At 43.4% G+C, this 26,885-nt stretch overlaps 1 protein-coding gene and 1 pseudogene across 1 annotated transcript; both read right to left on the reverse strand.

Annotated features, from left to right (window-relative positions):
• Positions 1–1,808: 1,808 nt before the first annotated feature.
• On the reverse strand, positions 1,809–25,883 carry LOC126198540 (uncharacterized). Its single transcript, XM_049934942.1, has 6 exons — positions 25,842–25,883; positions 21,735–21,845; positions 20,948–21,084; positions 10,741–10,805; positions 7,760–7,843; positions 1,809–1,994 (listed from the first exon to the last, which is right to left on the reverse strand). The coding sequence occupies exons 2-6, from the start codon at positions 21,843–21,845 to the stop codon at positions 1,873–1,875; spliced, it is 519 nt and encodes a 172-aa protein (XP_049790899.1). The 5' UTR covers positions 25,842–25,883; the 3' UTR covers positions 1,809–1,872.
• LOC126199912 (5S ribosomal RNA) lies at positions 9,828–9,945 on the reverse strand (annotated as a pseudogene).
• Positions 25,884–26,885: the final 1,002 nt, after the last annotated feature.

The following is a 26,885-nucleotide window of genomic DNA, read 5'->3' on the forward strand; positions in this document are numbered from 1 at the left end:
TTCATTAACTGCTCCTTTCAAGGCACAAAATTTCAGGGCTCTGAAAATGCGGTATGTAGAATTAAATGCTTTCCGTCGCATAAAATGTATGATGGTTAAGTTTTATTGGGCGCATTCAGCGAAACCTTCCGGCACCCAAATTTCAATCGAATTTTGAAAAAAATTCGTTGGTCTTCCGTGTTTTTATTCTTTATTTACGAAGAGATCACAAATTAATAACTGAAATTAAATGTCCTGGGCCGTTAAATGAGACGCGACAGCAAGAAAGTTTAATCGAATTCCGAATTTGAGTGGCCTGATGAGATAATTCTCCTATTTACAGTGTACAATCAGTTATTTGATGGACATCAGACTTTCTAAATATCCGTACGTTTTTGAAATTATTGAGTAATAGAAATATGAAAATGTAACGGAGATGCTCAGTGAGATAGAAGTCACCAGAAGAAGGTCTTTTTCTTCTGAGGTGCTATTGGACACAGATAATTAGTATTGTATGCTGAAGAGCCAAAGAAACTGGTACACCTGCCTAATATCGTGTAGGGCCCCAGGGAGCACTCAGAAGTACCGCAGCTCGACGTGGCATGGACTCCAATAATGTCTCAAGCACTGCTGGATGGAATTTGCACCATGAATTCTTCAGGGCTGTCCGTAAATCCGTAAGAGTATGAGGGGGTGAAGGTCTGTTCTTACCAGCACGTTGCAAGTCATCCCAGATATGCTCAATAATGTTCATATCTGGGGAGTTTGGTATCCAGCGGAATTGTTTACACTCAGAAGAGTGTACCTGGAGCCACTCTGTAGCAACTGTGGATCTGTGGAGTATCGTATTGTCCTGCTGGAATTGCCCAAGTCAGTCGGAATGCACAATGGACATGAATTGATGATCAGATATGATGCTTACGTATGTGTCACCTGTCAGAGTCGTATCTAGACGTATCACGGGTCCCATATCACTCCAACTGCACACGACCCACACTATTACAGAGCCTCCACCAGCTTGAACAGTCCCCTGCTGACATGAAAAGTCCATGGATTCTTGAGGTTGTCTCCATACCCGTACACGTCCATCCGCTCAATTCAGTTTGAAACAAGACTCGTTCGACCAGGCACCATGTTTCCAGTCATCAACAATCCAATGTTGGTGTTGACGGGCCTAGGAGAGGCCTAAAGTTAACTGTCGTGCAGTCATCAAGGGTACACAAGCGGGCCTTGAGCTCCGAAAGCCCATATCGATGGTGTTTCGTTGAATGGTTGACACCCTGACATTTTTTGATGGCCCAGCATTGAAATCTGCAGCAATTTGCGGAAGGGTTGCACTTCTGTCATTTTGAACGATTCTCTTCAGTCGTCGTTGATCCCGTTCTTGCAGGCTCTTTTTCCGGCTGCAGCGATGTCGGAAATTTGGTGTTTTACCGGATATCTGATATTCACGGTACACTTGTGAAATGGTCGTACTGGAAAATCTCCACTTCATCGCTACTCGGAGATGCTGTGTCCCATCGCTTGTGCGCCGACTATGACACCACGTTCAAACTCACTTAAATCTTGATAACCTGCCCTTTTAGCAGCAGTAACCGATTTAATAACTACGCCAGGCACTCGTTGTCTTATATAGGCGTTACCGACCGCAGCGCCGTATTCTGCCTGTTTACATATCTCTGTATTTGAATACGCACGCCTATACCAGTTTCTTTGGCGCTTCATTGTAGATAGACCAATATACGGTGCCAGTGTCTCAGTCGTACATTTTACGTAGTGACAATGAGGAAGGTAAAGGAGGCTAAGGTATGTGAATATGAAAGACAAGCTGATGTGGAAATCAGTATTTATTTGCCACAAATAGTATATTCGTAGGTTTCACTCGTAGGGACATCAGCAGACGGTCTTCACGTACTTCGACTTGCTGACCTCGGGATGATTCTCGACTATTTCCCAGATCCTAGCCTCCAGTTCCTCACTGAGAGTCTCTTCGGTCGTCAGAATAAAGGAATTCTCTGTAAGAAAGATTTGTTTTTAGCAGAACATTTCTTTACATCTATAGGCTCCGAAAGTCATAGGTAGATATTAATACTCTTTCTTGACAATTTCAAACATTACAAGAATTATGAACTCTTCACTGAGAAAACCACACTTCACAACAGCAGTGGTGTAGTGCTCTTTGACCACAGATTGGTTGCACTTTTAGCTCGACGCGGCATTATTTTCGATATGTTAACCAAAATATTTCACACTATCGTGCTTGTTGTACGCAGATGCGAATGCCGAGGCGTGTTACCAGTGTTACATTGTTGCATTATGTAGATGTTACCGCACACCATTTTGTGCGAGATATGACGTTCCTCTTTCGGTACAACGATCCGTTTTAATAGAAATTTGTACTTGTCCCCACGCCTAACGAAGAGTGCACACTGTATAGTTCGCCTCCTTTGTACTTTGGTACGATGCATAGTCCTTACACAGATTAAAAATAATTTTACAGTGAAAAAAGGTTATGACTGTATTTATCAAGTACGCAATAGGGTTACCTATTTTACAAATTATTCTGAAGAGCGGAATAGAATTTCTGCTCCGCCGGAACAGTGGAGTGGACTGCAAAAAGAAAGGTGCTGGAAATTTCATTCTAAGAAAATTAAACTGTAGAAGGTAAAAAGTGCGGTGAAGTAATGAAGTTGATGGACATTGAATCAATGATTTTGTATATCACCATTATAGTGCAGCAATTCGGAAATTTGCCAGAACTGCTGATAAGGATATTTTAGAGATTTAACCCCGACATTAAGTACTAGAAACATCAAAGTTGTAAAGATGAAATACAAAGCCAAAGCCACAGTTTTAGCTGCTGTAAGCAGTGGTGTAGCAAAATTACTTTTGTCAGCAGAAAGAAGGACCTATGTCCAGTAGCGATTGTTATTTCTATCATTGCCATCTACTGCCGAGGATTAGCAAAGAGAATGAGAGTGGCCATCGGACTCTATACTACTGGAAAGAAAATTATTGAGAAAGATTGTAGAAGAAGGGAACACACGTAGGTGAACAGCAGAGACAGAGAAGTTAACAGCAAAAACTCAGATATATAGTAAATTGAAAATTGTTAGACTTAATTAATACTGATTTACTCGTAACATAGCGACCAAGAAGATGCAGAGCAGATTCAGTTCGCCTTGGAATTCGATGGTGCACGCCAGTTAATCCCTTAAATTACCGCAGTGCTGACGTGGTTTACCTCTTGTCTGAAGTTTCTACTTCATACTAACATCCCACTTCTGAAAAATGTCCGTGACAGAATTCCTGAATCTGCGGGCTGCTTCTATCAAATCATGCTGGGAATCAGTTGCCTTCAATCAGTCTTTCTGACATTAAAAATTTGTCTTTTTCCGTCACAAGTCTTCTACTTGGTTTGCTGTTGCTCGCCAATTACATTCAACGACCTCAATTTTTTTTATTTTGTTACAATAAATGTCTTATCTTACAATTTTTTCTATATTTCTGGTACCATAATCGTAATTCACTGATCTACTTAACACATATCCTGTCATCCACTCCCTTCATCTAGTTAGTGTTCTGCAACTTCTCTTGACTCGCCAGCTCATTCCACGTCTCTATTTTTAGTTTCAGTGCCACCCTGTAATATCATTAATTAAATGATTCAATTCTCTTCTTGTCCGGTTTTCCAAAAGCCTGTAGAAGACTTCCGTACTATGCTGTGCTCCAGACGTACGTTCTCAGAAATTTCCTTAAATTGAAACCTGTGATATTAGCAGCCTTATTTTAGAAAGGAATGCTTTCTCTAAGTAATGCGGTGCTCAGCAGACTGTTCATAGAACTCAAAAGGTCCTGTGATTTTTCGCCTCTTTTGAAAAGGATAGGAATGTCAGCAGCGAATCTCATCGTTGTCTTAGATTAACCCAAAATTTCAGTCCCACTTCCCCATCTGTCTTTTCTTTCTCCGTTTGCATGTTTGATACAGAGGTTGAATAGTGGCTCAGAAAACTGCATCTTGTGTTACGGCCAATTAATTTGCGAAGTTTCTGGGCCTTAAGGAATTATTGTTGGCGCTTCAGTTTATACGTTAACCATATACTTTTTCCGAGCGTGTCAAGAGGAACTACTGAAAGAGTTGAAAACAAATAAGTCGCCAGATCCGGATGGTATCTCATTTCGGTTTTTGCAAAGAGTATTCTATGGCACTGGTCCCTTCGCAGCTTCTATTTATCGTGAATCTCTCCACCAGCCTGAAGTCCCAAAGGACTGGAAAAAAGCGCTGGTCACTACTGTTTATGAGAAGGGTGAAAGAACGGACCCACAAAGTTACAGACCAATATCCGTAACATCGGTTCTGCAGAATTCCTTAACATATTCTCAGTTCGAATATAATAAATTTCCTAGAGACGATTTTAGAAGGCATCGCTAGTGTGAAACCCAGCTAGCTCTTTCCTCACGTCATATACTTTGAACTCCGGATGAAGGGGAACGGGAAGATTCCATATTTCTAGATTTCTGAAAAGGATTTGACGCTGTGCCGCAAGATACTGTTAACGAAGGTACAGCCATATCGAATAGGTTCCCAGATTTGAGTCGCTAGAAGACTTGTTAAATTACGGAACCCACTGTGTTGTCCGTGAACGCGAGTGTTCATCAGAGACAAGGATACCGTCAGACGTGCGCCAGGGAGGACCGTTATTATTTTCTGTATACATAAATGACCTGGCGAACAGGGTGGGCAGCAATCTGCGGTTGTTTGCTGCTGATGCTGTGGTGTGAGTGAAGGGGTCGAAGTTTAAATAAGTGGGAGTAAGGTTGGAAAGCGATATGAAATGGAACGAGCATGTGATGATTTTCGTAGTGGAAGCGAATGATCAACTTTATTTTACTGGGAGAATTTTAGGGATGTGCGGTTCATCTGTAAAGAAGCCCGCATATATGGCTCTGATGCGACCTGTTCTTGAGTAGTGATCGAGTGTTTGGGATGGGAAACAGGTCGGGTTAAACGAAGACATCATCTCAGTTCGGAGGAAGGCTGCTAGATCTGTTATCGGTAGGTTCGAACAACACGCAAGTATTACAGAGATGCTTCGTGAGCTCAAATTGGAATCCGTAGAGGGTATGCGACGTTCTTTTCGAGGAACACTTTTGCATAAATTTAGCGAACCGCCATCTGAAGTTGACTGCAAAATGATTCTACTGTTGCCAACATGCCTTTTGCCTGAGAATCACGAAGGTAAAAGTTCGAGGAATTAAGACTCTTGCGGAGTCATATGGAGAGTCGGTTTTCCCTCGGTCTTCTTGCGAGTGGCATAGAAAATAGTATGGCTAGTAGTGTTACAGGGTACCCTACGACACGCAGTTGTGGAGTATGTGTGTAGATTTAGACGCATATGGAGATATTGCAGCAATAAACATTATCGGAAGGTATTCTAGATGCTATGGAAGTAGTTCTATGAAAGTAGTTGCTAACAGGTGTGAATATTACCAGATTATCAATTTAATATGTCATGGTTGCAAATTGTTGACACAAATTATGTACATCAGAATAGAAAAGTTGGTGCTCTTCCAAATTGGAAGAGTGTTTTAGCGGCACCTCCAACATTAAATTTGTTGCAGACGCATACACTGAAACTTGAATGCATGTAAGTTTATGTTAGTATTAGATGTTCTGTCATTCTAAATGCAAAGTGATTAGTGTACAGAATTTGAAAAAAATCCTGTATTTTACTATGAGTAGCCCAGGATCCAATACCCACACGGAAAGTGTGGTTTCAGTTCTGAAATAAATGGGCTGATGTGAGAAGCTGAAATTCTGTTGATATCATTAAAGCTGAACTGCAAATTGTAATAAATTTCAATTAAACCTGTAAGAAATTTTTCAAATAAGTGAAAATGATATGTTTCTTTCCGAACGCAAATCAGGTTGCAAATATATATATATATATATATATATATATATGTTTGTGCATTCAAGTGTTTTATGTATTTTAATTGTGGACTCTTCAAAGCTAAAAATTGAAATATTACAGAAAACGTCGATAGTGTAGTGTTAACGTCCTATGCCGTATAACATTTCAGCAAATTTTAGGATCTCCCTTATTTTCGATTAGAGAACTGTCAACCCTACGTCAGGACCAGTTTGAGTTCTGAAGAAATGAAGGAAATTTTGGACCAATACTGACTCTACGACTGACCTTAGAAGGTAGGTTAAACAAAGGCAGACCTATGTTGATAACATTTGTAGACTTAGAGGAAGCTTTTGAAACTGCTGACTGGCATACGCTCTGAATGCAGAAGGTAGCAGGAGTGAAATACGTAGGGCGAAAGGTTATTTACAACTTCTGCAGTAACCTGCCTGCAGTGATAAGTCAAAAGGTGTGGAAGGTAAGACATAGTTGAGAAAGGAGTAAGTCACGGTTGTAGCATGTCCCTGATGTTACTCAATCTGTGCTCAATACAAGCAGTAAAGTTAACTAAAGAAAAAAAAAATGGAGGGGAAATTAGAGTTCGGGGAGAAGAAATTAGAAGTTAAGGTTTCCTGATGACACTGTAATTCTGTCAGAGACGGCAAAGGACTTGTAAGAGAAGCTTAACGGAATTAAGTCTTGGAAAGAGGCTATAAGTAAATTAAGAGTAATGGAATGTAGTCGGATTAAGTTAGACGATGCCAAGAGAATTAGTAGTAGATGAGGTTTGCTATTAAGACAGCAAAATAGTTGACGCTTGCCAAAATAGAGAGGATCTAATATGCATACTGGCTACAACCAAGAGATCATTTCCGAAAAAAAATTTGTTAACATCTAATACAAATTTAACTGTTTTAAAATATTTTCTGAAAATATTTGTCTAGAGTATAGCCATGTACGGAAGCGGAACGTTGACGGCAGTCTGTTCGGAAAGCTGTATCAGACCAGTCTTTGGACTCAAACCACTACAGCAATAACATGAAACTGTCCTGAGTTTTCTTAAGCCCTGTTTACATCACGATTGGTAATTGGATAAGAACCTCTAGGATGTTAACACAAGTATTAGCCTGCATAGATTACACCGCATCTAGCTTCCTTTTTATCGTCGCGGTTTTCGCCTTGTAATCAATGAAATATAATAATATTGTACCAATAGCTGTTATTTTGATATTGCTTCGACTTTCCCATCACGTAATCTTCAGGCTGTAGCATTAATGACACCAAACGCCACTCGTGCATATACAGGCCTAGGCACCAATATTCGTATCTGACTCCGTAGATATCCGAACTTCATGAGCATTTGTACCCTTCACACATGTGAAGACGACATTACTGGAAAGTCAGGTTGCCTAATAAAACAGTATCAAAGTAACGGCTGTTGGTATAGTGTTATTAGATTCCATCGACCAACCGCTGTCCCAAGCCCCTGAGTGCAAGATGGAGCTACATTTATTTTCACTAGTGATTAATTTTAGGGCTGTGGACTCTGTTCAGTGTCCATGTTGTGAAATCGGTAGCGCTTGTCGGAGATGAAACGACTGTAGCTGGCACGTTTGCAGAGCGCTACGGTGTCAAGTGCCCGTGTTCGCTAAGGAGTCGAGGTCAGAAGCCGCGGTGGTCACGTGCCAGTTAATCTGTCATTATTGAAGGAACTCATCATCTATTCTGCACCTCGTGGAAGGCACTTGTGAGTCAGGGAACGGTACAGAGCCAGAGAGCACCAACATCCACCTCCCCCCCTCCCGCCTCCCGCACCAGCCATTATCACGGTGCTAGGTGTGAGACCTCAACCGGCAACTCAAACTTACCGATTCCCGACACGCAGAGATGTTCAATGAAGATCTCGTCGTCGGTGTAGACGACGTTATGCGGGCCGCTCAACGGGAGGTCCCCTGCAACATAAAACAATCATAGAGTACAGGCTGGAAGGAATTACCTCTCATAAGGAGACATCACCAACATGGCCTCATAGTTGAAGGAGAAGACAACACAGTTACTAGGTATCAATCCCAGAAATCGATCCAGTGCGAAAATTGGGCAGTTACTACCTTCTGAAAATACAGCTGTTGAACTTTTCGTACGCACTGGTTGTTTGTCACTCGCTCCTCCCCAATGTAGCCGCCAAATGCCCTAGCACAAGAACTACACAGTGGAGTGAGTAAGAGGTTTGTGAATTACAGTTTTGATATTGGTAATACGCTAAAAAAATGGTTCAAATGGCTCTGAGCACTATGGGACTTAACATCTATGGTCATCAGTCCCCTAGAACTTAGAACTACTTAAACCTAACTAACCTAAGGACATCACACAACACCCAGCCATCACGAGGCAGAGAAAATCCCTGACCCCGCCGGGAATCGAACCCGGGAACCCGGGCGTGGGAAGCGAGAACGCTACCGCACGACCACGAGATGCGGGCGGGAATACGCTCTGCTGATGTCAAAGTGCGCGGTTTCTAACCTGTAACTTGTGTAGGAACTGCTTTGCTCTGAACACTCGTATGTTGCGATTTACAAATACAGAGTAAATGAGTGAAACGAATTAGTTTGTCATTAAAGGAGTAGCGTCGCGCTATTTAAATATCAGCATCGATGTAATGCTTATGCTTCATTTGTTTTTAAGGCTGACGCTGTTAAAAGCGAATTTCTCATATATATTTACAGGAGATGCGCTACTCTCCAACACTTTTGGCATGATTAAATTGCAGATCGAAGGCCATTAACTTCATTACATAAAAATTTCTTAGTTGCTTAGGGGTATTCGTTCCTTATCTGTGGCATAGCTACATAATATCAACAGACAAATATGTGTGAGGTTGACGTATTATGTTCTCATATTGATCACTGTTCTTCGCTTAGAATAGCATGTTCTCGAAAAAGATCTCAAAATAAGTTTGCCCGCATCTCGTGGTCGTGCGGTAGCGTTCTCGCTTCCCACGCCCGGGTTCCCGGGTTCGATTCCCGGCGGGGTCAGGGATTTTCTCTGCCTCGTGATGGCTGGGTGTTGTGTGCTGTCCTTAGGTTAGTTAGGTTTAAGTAGTTCTAAGTTCTAGGGGACTGATGACCATAGATGTTAAGTCCCATAGTGCTCAGAGCCATTTGAACCAAAATAAGTTGGGCTGGTGTGTCTACCTTCAAACTCCAGTCTCCTTGTCTTCAACATTCCACGAATAAGAAGGCTCTGGTTGTCTCTCCATTGCATGTATGATGTTTCGTGTTGAGGCGTAAGGCGGCTGCAGCGGGGTGGAGCGAGTGACAAAAAACTGGTGCGCGCCAAAGTTAAAACAACAGTACTTTCAAAATGTCGCAACTGCGTACTATTATACTTCTGGCCCAAATTTTCACGCGGGATCGACTGCTGGGGCTGATATGTTGCGAGTATGCTTTTTGCTCCGTAAAATATGAGGTCAAGGTGGTGGTGTTTCCTTGTTAGTACACGAAGAAAACACCTTGTTTTAATTTTTAAACTGCAAGAAAATTTCATCTACACAGTGTTTGATAAATGGAAGACTGAACAAGCAAACATGTTGAAGCTGCATGCCAAATATTCATTCCTCGATGAGTGCTTGATTGCTAATCTATCATCAGAAAACCTATAATGGTGTTAATCACACCCATGTATGCAATGTGTACTCTGCTCATAACTTTCAACACTACTTTGATAATAAAGCAGTCCGTCTTCCATCTTGAGGCCACGAGTGGCCTTCCAGGACCATCCGACCGCCGGGTCATCCTCGGTGGAGGATGCGGATAGGAGGGGCGTGGGGTCAGCACACCGCTCTCCCGGTCGTTATGATGGTATTCTTGACCGAAGCCGCTACTGTTCGGTCGAGTAGCTCCTCAATTGGCATCACGAGGCTGAGGGCACCCCGGAAAATGGCAACAGCGCATGGCGGCCTGGATGGTCACCCATCCAAGTGCCGACCCCGCCCGACAGCGCTTAACTTCGATGATCTCACGGGAACCGGTGTAGCCACTGCGGCAAGGCCGTTGCCCACTTTGATAATAATGTATTTAGTTACCATGTAAATACATGGTAATTAGTTGCCAATACGAGGTGGAACCGAAATCGCTTGCCACTTTCCCGTAGTAGATCAGTTATATACAATCAAACGCACCAATGCTACGCCGTTTGCGATTGCACAGTGCAAGCGATCAGCTAGTAAACACGAGCGTCTGCTGTTCCTTCTGACGGAAGTCATGTTAACCACTACTAAGCAATATAGGTATATATTTAAGTCTGCATGATTTCGCCGATGTTGTCATTGATGACAAAACCTTTACTATCTTTAGATCCCCTTACGTTCTTCTTCAAATTTCTTCTGTGCTCGAAGTTTCTATTCTTATATTACAGTCTTCTTCGGGTTACAGTTACTGCCGGATGGCTGCACACTACCGAAAGACTTATTATAAATGAGTATTATTCCCGTACTTTTACAGAGAAGTATAGTTACTGGACAAAATCTTCACGTTGTCAATAGGCTGACGTCATTGGGGAAATGCTGAATGCAGACTTTGAATGAGGGGGGGGGGGGGAATACAAAATATTTTTGTTATATTGCAGCATCGAAGGAATTCGAAGAAGCAAATGACGCTTCCTGGAACTTAGACGACTTCACGATCAGTATATGCATTGCTTTTGTGGGCTTTATTACTTCCTTAATCCCGGTCGAGGATTAAGAGTACAGAGATGAAAAATGTTTGCTTGTCAGAAACGGTATTTGTGACGTGCATGAAATTTGCGGCGTGCCATAGATCCGATATATTCACATAAATTAATTCCCACTTACAAATGCCGTCCACTTCGGTATCCATGCGGTTGCCGGTGAATTTGCCGACAGCATTCACAGGAACACTGGAAAATAAAATTTTGTACCGTTAATTACAAATAAAACTGAGATTTCTAACTTCATAGTTCAATGTACAAAAATTAATGCACATGGACATTTTAATTTCATATTATACAGGTCTCGATATTCCACTATAATAGATCTTTAAAAAGTTTTCCTCGGCGTTACTGCTTCATGATGGACTTTCTAGTATTTAACAGAGATGCATGCATTTTATGCACAATATTTAAACAGCCAATCCAGTCATTTTCTTCAAGTGCTGCGAGCTGTTCTCTCATGCGCACTAGTTGCCTGGGTCGGTCGTGGAACATTGTGCAGGAAATAGAATTAACGCCCGAAAGTACACTATAATAGATCCTTTAAAGGATGTTATATTCGCAGGTGACGTATAAGTAAACCAGAGAAAATCAGTTAACAGTGCGAATATCTCTTAATTTTTGAGAGAAGGAAGAGCTACCCGAATAGGCCTTTTGATGACCGGATTCGAGTGCCAATCCACTACTCTGATTTATGCGGTCCAACCACATTGCCGAGACCACCAATTAAGTTGAATATCAGTGTGCAATAAATACTCACAGACAGTAGTTGGTAGCACTAGCTGTGGAGAGTATAGAGGCCAGGCAAGCGACTTTTAGTTGAATCGTCTCTCCTTTACAGTAATATACATAATGAATGTACGAGTACAGGTTGTAGTCACATGGTCTGAGACATATGAAGGTTTGTGTCTTGCCGTGTAGCACGCTCAGATAGCCTAATGCTAAGGCCACAGCTCGCGATAAGCCGTTAATTCGGCCTCAAATTCCGGTCCGGCACAAATTTTCATTGTACTCATTCCATTGTACAGCTGATGGTTGTCCATTTTCGCAACTGCGAATACATTTCATGGCTGCCATCTATGGCCCATGCTGCACCATAGTCACCTCGCCGTTTGCTTTTGGTAGCGCCATTTTGCCACGTACGGTATACTTTTTCCACTGTGCGAGCGAACTGTTTACAAACCTAACTGTATGGAAAATGCTTCCGCCCTTGCCAATGATCGTGTCCTTTTGGGCGTCAGATAAATGCTTCCGTTTCCGCGTTACGACAACAATTCCACTGTTTTTTTGCGTCCGTCCGACTAACTTTATACAGGGTGTATCATAATTAATGGCTTAAACGCATACAGTTGAAAGTACACGATAATAAAAGCAAAAAGTCTCGGTAAACAAAGGGTCGAAAATGCATTCCTTATTAGCTACGAGCAATTTTTCATCTTCGATACTGTGAACCAAATCTCTTCTACTGCAAGCTCTTTGCTTTCCACATTTTGGGAAGTGGTAATATGGAACAGAACAAGAAAAAATATCCAGTTAACATTTACTCTCAAATGTTTATCTTAAAAGTTATGAGCAATTGTTCATTTGAAGAGTTGTGTTTCCAAGTAGCGAAGTGAGCAAGTGCTCATGGCTCTTAAGGTATGCATTTTAGATCGCATGTTTACCGGACATTTTTTTCTTGTTTTGGTCCACATTACCATTTCCCAAAATGTGGAAAGCAAAGAGCTTGCAGTAGAAGAGATTTGCTTCACAGTATCGAAGATGAAAAATTGCTCGTAGCTAATAAGGAATGCATTTTCGACCCTTTGTTTACCGAGACTTTTTGCTTTTATTATCGTGTACTTTCAACTGTATGTGTTTAAGCCATTAATTATGATACACCCTGTATAAAGTTTGTCGGACGGACGCAAAAAAACAGTGAAATTGTTGTCGTAACGCGGAAACGGAAGCATTTATCTGACGCCCAAAAGGACACGATCTTTGGCAAGGGCGGAAGCATTTTCCATACAGTTAGGTTTGTAAACAGTTCGCTTGCACAGTGGAAAAAGTATACCGTACGTGGCAAAATGGCGCTACCAAAAGCAAACGGCGAGGTGACTATGGTGCAGCATGGGCCATAGATGGCAGCCATGAAATGCATTCGCAGTTGCGAAAATGGACAACCATCAGCTGTACAATGGAACGAGTACAATGAAAATTTGTGCCGGACCGGAATTTGAGGCCGAATTAACGGCTTATCGCGAGCTGTTGCCTTAGCATTAGGCTATCTGAGCTTGCTACACGGCAAGACACAAACCTTCATATGTCTCAGACCATGTGACTACAACCTGTACTCGTACATTCATTATGTATATTACTGTACAGGAGAGACGATTCAACTAAAAGTCGCTTGCCCGGCGACGGCGAATGAGTACGATACTGCAGTGCCTATATTGTTCAGAATACGTTGCGATATTGTTTCGGGCATAAATGCATGTCCGAAGGAACTTTGCACCGTAATTCTGAAAAACACAGGCACTGCAATATCGTATTGATGATAGACATGAGCGACAGCTGCAGAGGTGCGTACGGCGAATAGATGCGACCGCCCAGCTGAACCAAGGGACTACCAGCAATGTCTCCATAACGACCGATCGGTGAACGTAGCTCCGTATGGTTCATTCACCCACGCTGACTGCTGTTCATCGGCGACGAAGGTCGGAATCTGCACTCCAGTACTGCAACTGGACGTCCACTGTGGCGAGAGATGGCCTTTTCAGATGAATATGCTCCTTCGGGCAGATGGCCTTTGGCATTTATGACGTGAAACCTCTGACAGCAAATGCCCTGCATCCAGGAGGGAGATTTATGGTTTGGGGAATGTTTTCGTGGCATTCCCTGGCCGATCTCGTGTGGAAGACACAGGGGATCAACGCAGATATGTGCGTCTGTCTCTGGGGACGACGTCCACCTCTGCATGCAGAGGGCAATGCAACGTGTCACACGGCTCGCAGTGTACGTGCGTGGTTCCAAGAGTACGAGAATGAGTTTACCGTACTACCTTGGCCACAGAACTCCCAGTATTTACACCCAATCGAAAATCCGTGGGACCACCTCGATTGAGCTGTTAGCACCATGGGTCCTAAACCGAGAAACATCTACATCTACATCCATACTCCGCAAGCCACCTGACGGTGTGTGGCGGTGGATACTTTGAGTGCCTCTATCGGTTCTCCCTTCTATTCCAGTCTCGTATTGTTCGTGGAAAGAAAGCATGTCGGTATGTCTCTGTGTGGGCTCTAATCTCGCTGATTTTATCCTCATGGTCTCTTCGCGAGATATACGTAGGAGGGAGCAATATACTACTTGACTCCTTGGTGAAGGTATGTTCTAGAAACTTCCACAAAAGCCCGTACCGAGCTACTGAGTGTCTCTCCTGCAAAGTCTTCCACTGTAGTTTATCTATCATCTCCGTAACGCTTTCGCGATTACTAAATGATCCTGTAACGAAGCGCGCTGCTCTACGTTGGATCTTCTCTATCTCTTCTGTCAACCTTATCTGGTACGGATCCCACACTGCTGAGCAGTATTCAAGCAGTGAGCGAACAAGTGTACTGTAACCTACTTCCTTTTTTTTCTGAATGCATTTCTTAGGATTCTTCCAATGAATCTGAGTCTGGCATCTGCTCTACCGACGATCAACTTTATATGATCATTCCATTTTAAATCACTCCTAATGCGCACTCCCAGATAATTTATGGAATTAACTGCTTCCAGTTGGTGACCTGCTATATTGTAGCTAAATGATAAGGGATCTTTCTTTCTATGTATTCGCAGCACATTACACTTGTCTACATTGAGATTCAATTGCCATTCCCTACACCATGCGTCAATTCGTTGCAGATCCTCCTGCATTTCAGTATAATTTTCCATTGTTACAACCTCTCGATATACCACCGCTTCATCCGCAAAAAGCCTCAGTGAACTTCCGATGTTATCCACAAGGTCATTTATGTATATTGTGAACAGCAACGGTCCTACGACACTCCCCTGCGGCACAACTGAAATCACTCTTCCTTTGGAAGACTTCTCTCCATTGAGAATGACATGCTGCGTTCTGTTATCTAGGAACTCTTCAATCCAATCACACAATTGGTCTGATAGTCCACATGCTCTTACTTTGTTCATTAAACGACTGTGGGGGACTGTATCGAACGCCTTGCGGAAGTCAAGAAACACGGCATCTACATGGGAACCCGTGTCTATGGCCCTCTGACTCTCGTGGGCGAATAGCGCGAGCTGGGTTTCACACGATCGTCTTTTTCGAAACCCATGCTGATTCTTACAGAGTAGATTTCCAGTCTCCAGAAAAGTCATTACACTCGAACATAATACGTGTTCCAAATTTTACAACTGATCGACGTTAGAGATATAGGTGTATTGTTCTGCACATCTGTTCGACGTCCCTTTTTAAGACGGGGATGACATGTGCCCTTTTCCAATCCTCTGGAACGCTACGCTCTTCTAGAGTCCTGCGGTACACCGCTGCAAGAATGGTGCAAGTTCCTTCGCGTACTCTGTGTAAAATCGAACTGGTATCCCATCAGGTCCAGCGGCCTTTCCTCTTTTGAGCGACTGTAATTGTTTTTCTATCCCTCTGTCGTCTATTTCGATATCTACCATTTTGTCATCTGTGCGACAATCTAGAGAGGGAACTATAGTGCAGCCTTCCTCTGTGAAACAGCTTTGGAAAAAGACATTTAGTATTTCGGCGTTTAGTCTGTCATCCTCAGTACCATTTTGGTCACAGAGTGTCTGGACATTTTATTTTGATCCATCTACCGCTTTGACATAAGATCAAAATTTCATAGGATTTTCTGCCAAGTCAGTACATAGAACTTTACTTTCGAATTCATTGAACGCCTCTCGCATAGCCCTCCTCACATTGCATTTCGCTCCGCGTAATTTTTGTTTGTCTGCGGGACTTTGGCTATGTTTATGTTTGCTGTGAAGTTCCCTTTGCTTCCGCAGCAGTTTTCTAACTCGGTTGTTGTACCACGGTGGCTCTTTTCCACCTCTTACGATATTGCTTGGCACATACTCAGCCAGTGCATATTGTACGATGGTTTTGAGCTTTGTTCACTGATCCTCAACACTATCTGTACATGTTTATGACGTGAAACCTCTGACAGCAAATGCACTGCATCCAGGAGTGAGATTTATGGCCTGGGGAATGTTTTCGCGGCACTCCCTGGGCGATCTCGTTGCTCTGAAAGATAGTGGGTCAACGCAGATATGTGCGTCTGTCCCTGGGGACGACGTCCACCTCTGCATGCAGTTTGTTTTTTCTCGGCACGATGGCACCTACCAGCAGGGCAATGCAACGTGTCACACAGCTCGCAGTGTACGTGGGTGGTTCCAAGAGTACGAGAATGAGTTTACCGTACTACCTTGGCCACCGAACTCCCAGAATTCACACCCAATCGAGAATCGGTGGCACCACCTCGATCGAGCTGTTAGCGCCGTGGGTCATAAACCGAGAAACATAGCGCAACTGGACACGGCACTGGAGTCGGCACGGCTCCAGATCCCTGTCGGTACCTTCCAGAACATCACTGACTCTCTTCCTGCACGTCTCGCCCTGCAAAAGGGGATTATCTAGGTTTTTAGGTGGGCACATTAAGCTGACTGTACAGTGTATTATTTCAAATCCTTGTTCGTTATGGATTCTCCTTTTGATCTCTAAATCAGGGAAATTTCAGCCTGAGCCGTAGTAAAGTTAGCCTTGAAAAGCGCGCCGCAGCGCGTAGCGTGAAGCAGTCGCCCTCCGTTTTCTGGCGGTGGCGCCTTTGTCGCAATTGAAAGCTTCGGTGTCTCCCTCTAGCGGAAAAGGGGAAAAGTGGGCTGTTCGCGTGAGTTTAAGGTGTGGCTGTATGGGCTCTCGGGGAGAGTTGGCAGTCGGGGCATCAAGAAGCGACTTCTCTGCCGGTGCTAGAGGGTCAGCACGCAGACCGCGGCATCAGCGTAAGCGACGCGAGCAGCGGCTCCGTGGTATGGGGCGTTAACTGCTCGTCGCGAAACGAATCTTCCTGTGCGTGGGTCCGCAAGGGGCCTAATCTGCAGTTCGACCGTATGCTGTCGACTGGTGAGGAGGTTCTGAAACTCGGCGCGTCTTCCTGCGTTCGTTGAAACGGCTGGTAGCGGGCGGCTCGGCAGAACATTTGGAGGTGCTGCGTTGGTTCAGTCCTGGGAGTCGTAACGCATCAGAAGTCGAGTATTGATCGTTAACAGATTTTGTGAAGTTTAATTCAATTCAATTTACTTATTCTTGTTAATTATACCAGCCGTATTTTTGGGGGGTTTCCCACCATTCATTCTCATCTGCCCACCCGCGGGAAGGTGGTAATATTAGAAAGGGGGTCCGTTTGTCCCCTTTTGAGGACGAAAGGGGGGGGGGGTGTCAGAGTAAATCTGTGGTTCGGATTGCTTCTTTCCCCTCCCAGCTTACCTACGGGTTTATTCGACTGTTAGCCACAGCTTACCTACGGGTTTATTCGACTGTTAGCCTCTGCCATGTCTGTGAAAGTCTAAGGCACCAATGGCTGTAATGTTTAAAATGCAAGGCACTAAGACCTGATTCATTCTCTCGCCTGCCATAACTAGTATTACTAGACTCACGTGTAAAAGGTACTCTAAGAAAGAAGAAAAATTCCTTTTGCCTCGGGGTAAGAACTAGTCAATTGCATAACGAATTCCTGCTCATCTGGAAGCTGTAACTTGCGTAAATTTGTGTTTATGTATATTTGGCTATAATCAAGCAAGGTTGTTAATGTACGCCGTAGTAGATTTTTTATATTGTTTCTAGCTTTTCCAGTTCAATACCTTTTAAGGCTTTTACTCAACGTGCTTATGTGTTTTATACAAGTAGTTGGTTATTAGTGTGCTTTCTTGCCATGCAAAGGTTTGCCATTTCATTACGGGTAGAAATTGTTGCCTTAAAAGGAGAATTTTGTAAAAGTTCGCAAGTCCTACCTGGCGAGCGTGTGTTTGCCGTAAGTTAACTGGCATAAATTTGTAAAAATTGCTTTTTAAATATATTTTGGAAATGTTAATGTTATTAACTGTGAGTGTCCCCCCGTGTGCATGACTCATGCGTTTTGGTTTTTCTATTTTGAGAACTTTTGTAAACAGGATTGTCCTTATATGTTGCAGACAATTTAGATTCTGCGCCATTTAATGAATGAAGTGAAATTCACCTGTAATTTAGCTGAGCTTGAAATATTATACAGCGTCGCGTTGTATACGTTAAATTGCTTGCCTGTATTTGCCTTTTACTGGCGTGAAATTTTTTATAATAATTTAAAAGTCCTTTCCTATCGTAAATTGTGACTTATTTGTTAAATGATTGGTGTTTTTTTTTAAAATATCATAGTCATGCACCAAATATGAATAAAGAGTGTTACTGAAAATTGTGTGTAATTTCACCAGTTATTCCTTGGCACCTACTTCCACTTTACATTTTGTGTATTGATTGAGATTAATAACCTTTGGTGAATCAGCAGTAATTTTACGGTTCACAGCCATCTTCTGAAAATGAAGAAATTTTGGCAGTGTGGAGCAAATTAAATTCTTGGCACTCGAGAAGACAACAGCATCCCCGTCAGAAGGCGTTTATTGTACTCATGACAGGAGATTTGAAAGTCCTTTGGCACTGGTTCAACCGCTATCTTGTTCACTGTTTGACAGGACTTGCTAGGTACCCTGTATATTTACATAAAATTAAAAGTGCAGAGCAACCGATCTGCGACTGTGAAACGATAGGTACAGCTGACCGAACGCTACTGGAACGTACAATTAGCGAATTCTTCACGAAAGGTAGGAGACAGCAGCAATGGAGCACCACAGTCTGTAATGCAATAGCTGCAACTATCCCGGAGAAAGACAAAAATAGAGGCTGCCGATCAACTAGAGCATGCCCAGGACAGAGTGGTGCTGCGCAGAATAGAGAAACGTAACTGAACGGCTCGGTACCACGATGTGAATGAATAAACAGAATGAAGGGGACTTAGTCAAGGAAACCGGTAGTTTGTAGTAAAATCCGATACAGAGTTAGAAAGGAAGACTGCATTTCGCGTACGTAACCTACTACACAGATGGCGAAACGAGAAATACCCAGTCACAGTATCCATTTGATTTCGGATCCACAAAGTTGCTGTCACTAGTGTGAAACAGAATATGGAAGGAGAACACTCTGATCACTAACATCAAATTGCTTAAAAGTTGTCACTAATTATGTTCTCTTTCACATAAATCAGTAATAGAAAAATATCATTTATGTAAATGTTATTCTTTTGTAATCCTTATCTCCATTTCCTCACAGTGTTTAATTTTTTATGATTAGTAGATTTATGCTACTATTCGGGGTTTTTAGTTTCTCTAATATTACGCGATGGGAGCTCTTAGCCTAAAATTTTAACAAGAAACATCGTCGTTTTGCTACGTACACCCCAGGGCAGTGTAATAGGTCCTCTGCTTTTTACGATTTACATAAACGATCTGGTTGATGGTATTGACAGCGGCCTTAGACTGTTTGCCGATGATGCTGTAGTCTACAGGAAAGTAGTATCACACGAAAGTTGCAGAAAATAAATGCGTGGTGTGTGCGGCTAGTCCCGGCGGAGGTTCGAGTCCTCCCTCGGGCATGGGTGTGTGTGTTTCTCCTTAGGATAATTTAGGTTAAGTAGTGTGTAAGCATAGGGACTGATGACCTTAGCAGTTAAGTCCCATAAGATTTCACACACAAAATGCGTGGTGTAATGACTGGCAGTTATCTCTCAATATTAGTAAGTGTAACCTACTGCGTATAACAAGGCGAAAATCCCCATTAATACAAGAGTACGAAATAAATGATCTGTCTTTGGAAGCGGTAACATCAGTCAAGTATCTGGGTGTGACTATTCGAAATGATCTCAAATGGAATGATCAGAGCCCGCATCTCGTGGTCGTGCGGTAGCGTTCTCGCTTCCCACGCCCGGGTTCCCGGGTTCGATTCCCGGCGGGGTCAGGGATTTTCTCTGCCTCGTGATGGCTGGGTGTAGTGTGCTGTCCTTAGGTTAGTTAGGTTTAAGTAGTTCTAAGTTCTAGGGGACTTATGACCACAGCAGTTGAGTCCCATAGTGCTCAGAGCCATTTGAACCATTTTTGAATGATCAGATTACACAAGTAACGGGTAAGGCGAACCCTAGATTGCGGTTTATTGGTAGAATCCTGAAGCGATGCAGTCCTTCAACAAAGGGAATAGCTTACAATATGTTAGTTCGTCCAGTCTTGGAGTATTGTTCGTCTGTATGGGACCCTTACAGTTGGGTCTGATTCAAGAGACTGAGAAGGTCCAAAGAAGAGCGGCAAGATTCGTGACTGGTACATTTAGTCATCGCGAGAGCGTTACATATCTCATAGAAAGTTTGAAGTGGGACGCACTTGCAGATAGGCGACGCGCTAAACGGAAGGGGCTGCTCACTAAATTCCGAAATCAGATCTTCACCGAGGATGTAGAGCATATATTATTACCACCAACTTTCAAATCGCTTAATAATCATCATTCAAAGATAAGGGAAATAAGAGCTCGTACTGAGGCGTTTAGACAGTCGTTTTTCCCTCGCGCGATCCGCGAGTGGAACAGAGGGGGGGGGGGGGGGGGGAAATTATGACTCGCGCGAATTGCGCCCTCCGCCACACGCCGCTTGGTGGCTAGCGGAGTATATATGTAGATGTAGATGCAGAAGGTATTCACTTGGTGCTTTTCGATTCCCAGAAACGAGGGAGACACAAGAGTAAAGAGCAATACAGGAGATAGAGATACAGAAGCAGAACGAACAGAGTGATGTGCAGGAAGTGATTAATACGAATATTTTTCGGTAGTGCAACTGTCAGCGTAAGTACGTGATGTTAAGCGGTAACTACACTGAACAGACCAGAGGCAACAACTTAATGAATTCTTTCACTTAGAAATAGAAAATTCTGCCGTTAGCTACGTGAGGTGACTCGTGAGGAATATCAGAAGCCGCGCGGGATTAGCCGAGCGGTCTGAGGAGCTGCAGTCATGGACTGTGCGGCTGGTCCCGGCGGAGGTTCGAGTCCTCCCTCGGGTATGGGTGTGTGTGTGTGTGTGTGTGTGTGTGGGTATGTGTGTGTCTGTGTGTGGGTATGTGTGGGTATGTGTGTGTGTGTGTGTGTGTGTGTTTGTCTTAGGATAATTTAAGTAGTGTGTAACCTTAGGGACTTGGCAGTTAAGTCACATAAGATTTCACATACATTTGAACATTTTTGAATACCAGAACGGCAAGACTTACAGTGGCACCCTGCTGAAGGTCCCATTGATGTTCATTTCGTCGCTGCTCTCACGCGGCGACTGCGTCACAACGAGACAGCCGAGCAGCGGTGCACCGGGGATGTTGTACTGGTACTGCGTGTACCACGTCTTCTCTGCCTGTCATGGAAAGGAAAAGATAACTCTTTAGTCTTCGCAAGAAAGCCAATATGATTTAAAGTGTATTGCGACATCAGTGACACAGTAACATGAATCAGTATGAGACGATTAGTGTATTAAAAATGTGTGATTTCAACTTTTAGTTACCGTATGTTGTGTGTTTTACACTAAATGACAATTACATAAACAATATACGTTATGGTTCTCTCTTTCTACAAATGCCAGTTACAGCACAACAAATTAACTATTTCTGAAAGTGATAACCTGTATCACACAACAGTACCACCACGAATAACAAGGTTCCGTTTTTTTATGTGAGCCCTCACAGTTGAGTTGCATTTTTATATTCTACAGACAATGGCGCTTAGATCAGGCTTGGCGGATAACGTGGCCGCTAGCATAATCCCACAAACTTTCTCCAGGAGGCAGGTTTGCACAATGTATGCGTTCTTAGGCTTCTACAATTTCAGGCAGCAGCAATTAGCTCTAGTAGCGTCTCACACTGAGGCGGAAGCTCTTGTGTAGCTTTAATAGTCTGTTTCTTTTGTTTCTGACGTCAGGCACTTTTTATAGAATACAAGACATGATAAAAACAGTAGATGACAACGACAGTATCCATCTTCCTCCATTACAACTTCTGCACAACTTACCGTGGTGATGTTGAGGCTCTCAGTCGAGGCATCAGGCAGCTTGCAGACGAGGTCGTTGAAGAACAACCCTTCGGCCAGCAGGGGCAGCAGCAGCAGCACACCCAGGAACATCTGTCGGCCAAATTAGAGCTTTTCGTTACACAAATGTATTACAAGTGCAGTCGTCTGACAAGTGCGAAACGACTTTAACAGCACATCTTCATTTGCTCGCAAGATCATTAACACTATTAGTTTTAAGCGCGTCTTTAAACACCATAGGAAGCTCCATTCCATTTATATTTTCGGGCTCTTATCTGGACATCTGTAAGAAGTGTCCCGCCAAAGCTGTTCCACAGCTCTGCGTTCACCAGTATCTACTGAAAAGACTCTCGCATTTATTTAGATTTCAAGTTCTCTTGCTGAGACTTTTTCTGTGATATCGAGTTGCTGTTGTTTCCTTCGACATGTACGTGTTGCATTTCTACTCAAAGGGAAATCAGAAACTGAATACTTCCGAGAGATTACAATTCGATATCGGTCTGGAGCTTTAACCCTGGGCGTTGCTTTCCACAGGCACTGGTCTTACTGACTGGGCTATTTAGTCACAACTCACGAACCCCCTCACAGTTTTAGTTCTACCCGTACCTTCCTTTATAAGCGAGATGCGGCTAAGATATTCATCTGCGACATTCTTCCGTCCCGGAATACTAGGGCAGGAGGTATGCAGGAATGATTTCAGAAACGTCTGATTTAAACAATACCTGGAAAAGAGCGGGTTGATTTGTAGCTGTGGGGGTGTTCCGAGAGACGTACCTGGATAATTCAGTAAGAGCATCACGAGCGGCAGGTAAGGTTTCGATTCATTGTCCGGCAGACAGCTTTAATCTGCCGGCAGATATCACCTTAACTGGAGTGTGAAAAATTCTATCTGGAAGTCACACGTTACAAAGAATACGTTGTGATTGACTGTCCCAGTGTAGTTCAAAGCTGCGCCTAATTTTCGGAATGTTATCGGGCAACACGAACACGTTCGAAGTTACGTAGAGGTAGACCAACAAAGGTACAAATAAAGCATCAAGACTGCAATCAGTATGGAATGTCCACTAAAATTGCCAGTGATGGTATTATCCGATGCGTTATAGTGGAACTCTGTGGTCGATGTAGAAGGAAACGGCACAGATGTTATGACGCTGGGACGAGAAGGGTTCAAATAGTGATTTTACCATCGTGCTTTTGATTCATCACGTCATCCTGAATACCTTCATCGGAATGCAAGGATGTTTCCATGAAAGGGCGTAGCTCCATGTCATGCCATGACCTAGCCAAAAACGAGGTACGCTCCGTTTCGGCTTCCAGTACTTCAAACTTGTTGGCAGATTAAAACTGTGTGCCGGACCGGGACTTGGATTCGGGACCTTTGCCTTTTGCCGGCAAGTGCTCTACCGACTGAGCTACCCAAGCACGACTAACGCTCCGTCCTCAGAGTTTTAATTCTGACAGTACTTCGTCTCCTACCGTCCAAACATCACAGAAGGTCTCCTGCGAAACTTGCAGTCCGGGAAGCAAGAATTTCACGCGGGGTAGCCGTGCGGTCTATGGAGTCTTGTCACGGTCCGCGCGGCTCCCCCTGTCGGAGGTTCGAGTCCTCCCTCAGGTATGGGAGTGTGTGTGTCGTCCTTAGCGTAAGTTAGTTTAAGTTAGGTTAAGTAGTGTGCAAGCCTATGGACCGATGACCTGAGGAATTTGGTCCCGTAAGGCCCTTACCACAAATTTCCAATTTCCTAAGCAAGGATATTGCGGAGACACGGCTTTACCACAGCCTGAGGGATGTTTCCAGAATGAAATTTTCAGTCTGCAAGTTTCGCAGGAGAGCTTCTGTGACGTTCAGAAGGTAGGAGGGGAGGTACTGGTAAAACTGTGACGACGGGGCGTGAGTCGTGCTTGGGTAGCTCAGTCGAATCTGCTGGCACAGTAGCTCAGCGTGTTCGGTCAGAGGTTTACCTGCCCTCTGCACTAAAAAAAACTGAGTGGATGGATCAACGATGAACTTGAACGGGTGTCATGGGAGGTCTGCCCTGCACAAATGCAATGATCAATATCGAACGAAACGAGAATAAAAAAATAAAAAAAGTCGGGAGAGCACTTGCCTGCGAAAGGCAAAGGTCCCGAGTTCGAGTCGCGGTCCGGCATACAGTTTTAATCTGCGAAGAAGTTTCATATCCGCACGCAGTCCGCTGCACAGTGAAAATTTCATTCTTCCAGTGACTTCTTTGTACGTGGGACCTTAAATATCAGCTTTTCTTTTGCTTCATTAGCAAGTGACAATGAAAGCAGTATCCAAGAACACTCACAGTTTCGTTCCTAACTTACAATTGTTTAAGTATCAAGAGAGAGAGAGAGATAGATAAACGATGTTCTGGCGAAGGGGGGAAGGGGGGGGGCGAGACATGGAGATTATTGTGAACATCAGAATCAAATAAACCGAAGGGCTTTTAAGCTCATCTCTCCGTTACAAGTTTGAACGACGACCAGATACCGACTGGGTTCATGCTTGTATGTTTTCGTAGTAGTGGAAGCTTTCAGAGCTATATCTCCATGTTAATGTCGTATGTAAGCCAGGTGCCAACAATTTAATAAGAATGAGCACAGGTCATGCAATACACATGAACGACAGTAAAACAGATAAGAAACAATTTTTAATAGGTTATGCAACTGTAATTGAAGCGCAAAAGCAATTTACTGACCGAAATGAAAAATTTTCTCCCTGTAGCATGATAGAGTAGATTTCCTGTCAAAAATTGGTAAGTGGGTAACAAAGATTATGGGCAGCCTATCACAAAGAAAGTATATCTCTTTGCTGACCCGGGGGCCTCGTACGTGTAGGTTCGGCCTTCTAACCGGATAGTTTTTTTTTTTTTTTGTTCTTAAACGCGCAACTGCTCCTCTCCTGAAGTGTGTAAAAGCTATGTTGTTAGTGTAGCTATTGAGAGTAGGTGACTGTAATTAATGTGTGTAGAGCGTCGTTTCATGTTTGCTTCAAATGATAGCGAGAGGAGGGAGAGGGTGAACTCAAGTGCCACACCACACCCTACTCCGCTCGAATAGCAGCAAAGGGGACACCGGGGTTGGCGTCTTCATCGCTACGTATATCTGCAGCCTCCAGAGGACGAAAACCGAACGTCGGAAAGCGATATTCTGTGAGAGTTTATACGTTAAACCCTCAATAGCTTTTACCAGCCCAGTCAAATATCAATTTTCGATAGCTGTTTCGCAGGGCCAGCCTCTGGAAATTAGTTGTTTCGATTACCAAATTACTTAGTGACAAAGATGCCTATATATATATATCCAGTTAAATGTAAAATGTGAATAATTTCCTGCTCAGAGCAATGTTTCTTATTGGCCTTCGGCCTTTGATGGAAAAAAATGGTTCAAATGGCTCTAAGCACTATGGGACTTAACATCTGAGGTCATCAGTCCCCTAGACTTAGAACTACTTAAACATAACTAACATAAGGACACCACACACATCCATGCCCGAGGCAGGATTTGTACCTGCGACCGTAGCAGCAGCGCGGTTCCGGACTGAAGCGCCTAGAACAGCTCGCTCACAGCGGCCGGCTTTCGATGGAGTAAACGTTACTGTGTGTGAATCAGCGGACATTGTTAAAAGCAACGAGGAACTAGAACACCCAAGGAAACATCAAAAATTTGTAAGCGTTCACGTGGGATGAGATATTGATTTTGAGAGGAAATACTGAATCAAGAAACGCATTTCTGTAATCCATATTTGAGTGTTTTCATGGACTACCAGAAGCAATACTAGGAAACATGTATGAAAACGGCGTTGGGGAACACCATCTGAAAGTGTAAATCAATAGCGCCAAGAGACCTGAAGCAGTGGTACGCTAAGACTGGTGATCAGGAGCTTTACGTCAACTCCTCCTTCCCCTTGCTGGCCGAATGATGGTGGGAAAATGTCTTGCAGAACTAGAAATTAGAGCACGAACCTCCGGCATGCATTAATGACCACTGCTACTAGGTGGGTAATATAAGAAAATCATAAATTACCTTTGCACTCTGCCGAGAAGTAGGCTAAGTAGAGGCAGACAGCAGCAGAATATTACTTACTTTTAGAGATTCGGTGTTGGTCTGTGCTTGACAGGTGGCGAGGGGTCTCTTTTATACAAAATTATTCAAGGCCGCAGTGGTGGCCGACATGTGTGGCGCACGTGGACAAACTGTGGGAACAAGGTGTTATGCAGACGCCGTTGCACGGTGCACAGACGCTTCCGTTGTTTGCTTGGGGCACAGTCACACGTCTGTGCACACTTAGTGCATGTCTGGCAACTATTTGAAAGAGCACTGCCTTCTGGAAAATTTCTACACCTAAGAGGACATTAATCCACCCAAGGTTTTTCAACGATATTGGCACAGTCAGTAGCGTCGTCCAGATGTTTTTTATCCGAGTATTTTGGATTTTTACGCAGGTCTTTCCGATTTTTTTGTATGAATTAAAGACGATGAAACTATAGATCACGCAGCAAGAACATGGGTGCGGATAGCTATGACAATAATGGATAGACATATCCAGAGGAAGCATTTATACAGCAATACGTAAACATATACGAAAACACTGCTCAAGGATTAGCCCTTGGACCTGTACCGTCTGACAGACCACTGGCTACAAGGCAGTACGAGGAACGATCTATGATCGTGGGACATGTGACCAGCGTGCTGCCGATTTTGCCAGCCATTATTGCCAGTATATGAATCCTTTGAAGCAGTTCCTCATTTTGGCTCACGAGTCTGAGTAGACTTTACTCCACACATCCCTCGTTCATAAAAAATCGGATTAGTTACTAGGAATCGAATCCGTGTCTTTCGGCACCAGAGACAACGTCGCTAATCATTTCTCATTATTTTTCTAAATTTTTCTTCTTAAAGTTAACTAAATACTTCTCTCTCATTAAATCAAAATTTCTTCTTCTTAAGAGCGTGTTAGTATTTCATTTCTAAGCCACTTTATTTTATATTCTGTCATTTCCAAACTTTTTGTAATGCTTGGCCGATTGTTCTGTAGCATTCTAGATGTGCTATTAATGAAGACTACTGTGCATTTTGACGGATGTCTTTGATCCTCAGTCGCCTGTGAGTCACCCTAAGGTTGATGCC

The sequence above is a fragment of the Schistocerca nitens genome, chromosome 8, assembly GCF_023898315.1.
Source record: "Schistocerca nitens isolate TAMUIC-IGC-003100 chromosome 8, iqSchNite1.1, whole genome shotgun sequence".
Taxonomy (NCBI): Eukaryota; Metazoa; Arthropoda; class Insecta; order Orthoptera; family Acrididae; genus Schistocerca; species Schistocerca nitens.

Bases quoted from the DNA above. Each gene is read 5' to 3' on its own strand.
- LOC126198540 (XM_049934942.1), bottom strand. From the start codon at position 21,845: ATGTTCCTGGGTGTGCTGCTGCTGCTGCCCCTGCTGGCCGAAGGGTTG. The intron at 7,844-10,740 runs GTAAGTGGGAAT...TTTATGTTGCAG, and splicing joins TACCGAAGTGGACGGCATTT to GGGACCTCCCGTTGAGCGGC. The intron at 1,995-7,759 runs GTAAGTTTGAGT...TCTTTCTTACAG, and splicing joins TCTCTGCGTGTCGGGAATCG to AGAATTCCTTTATTCTGACG.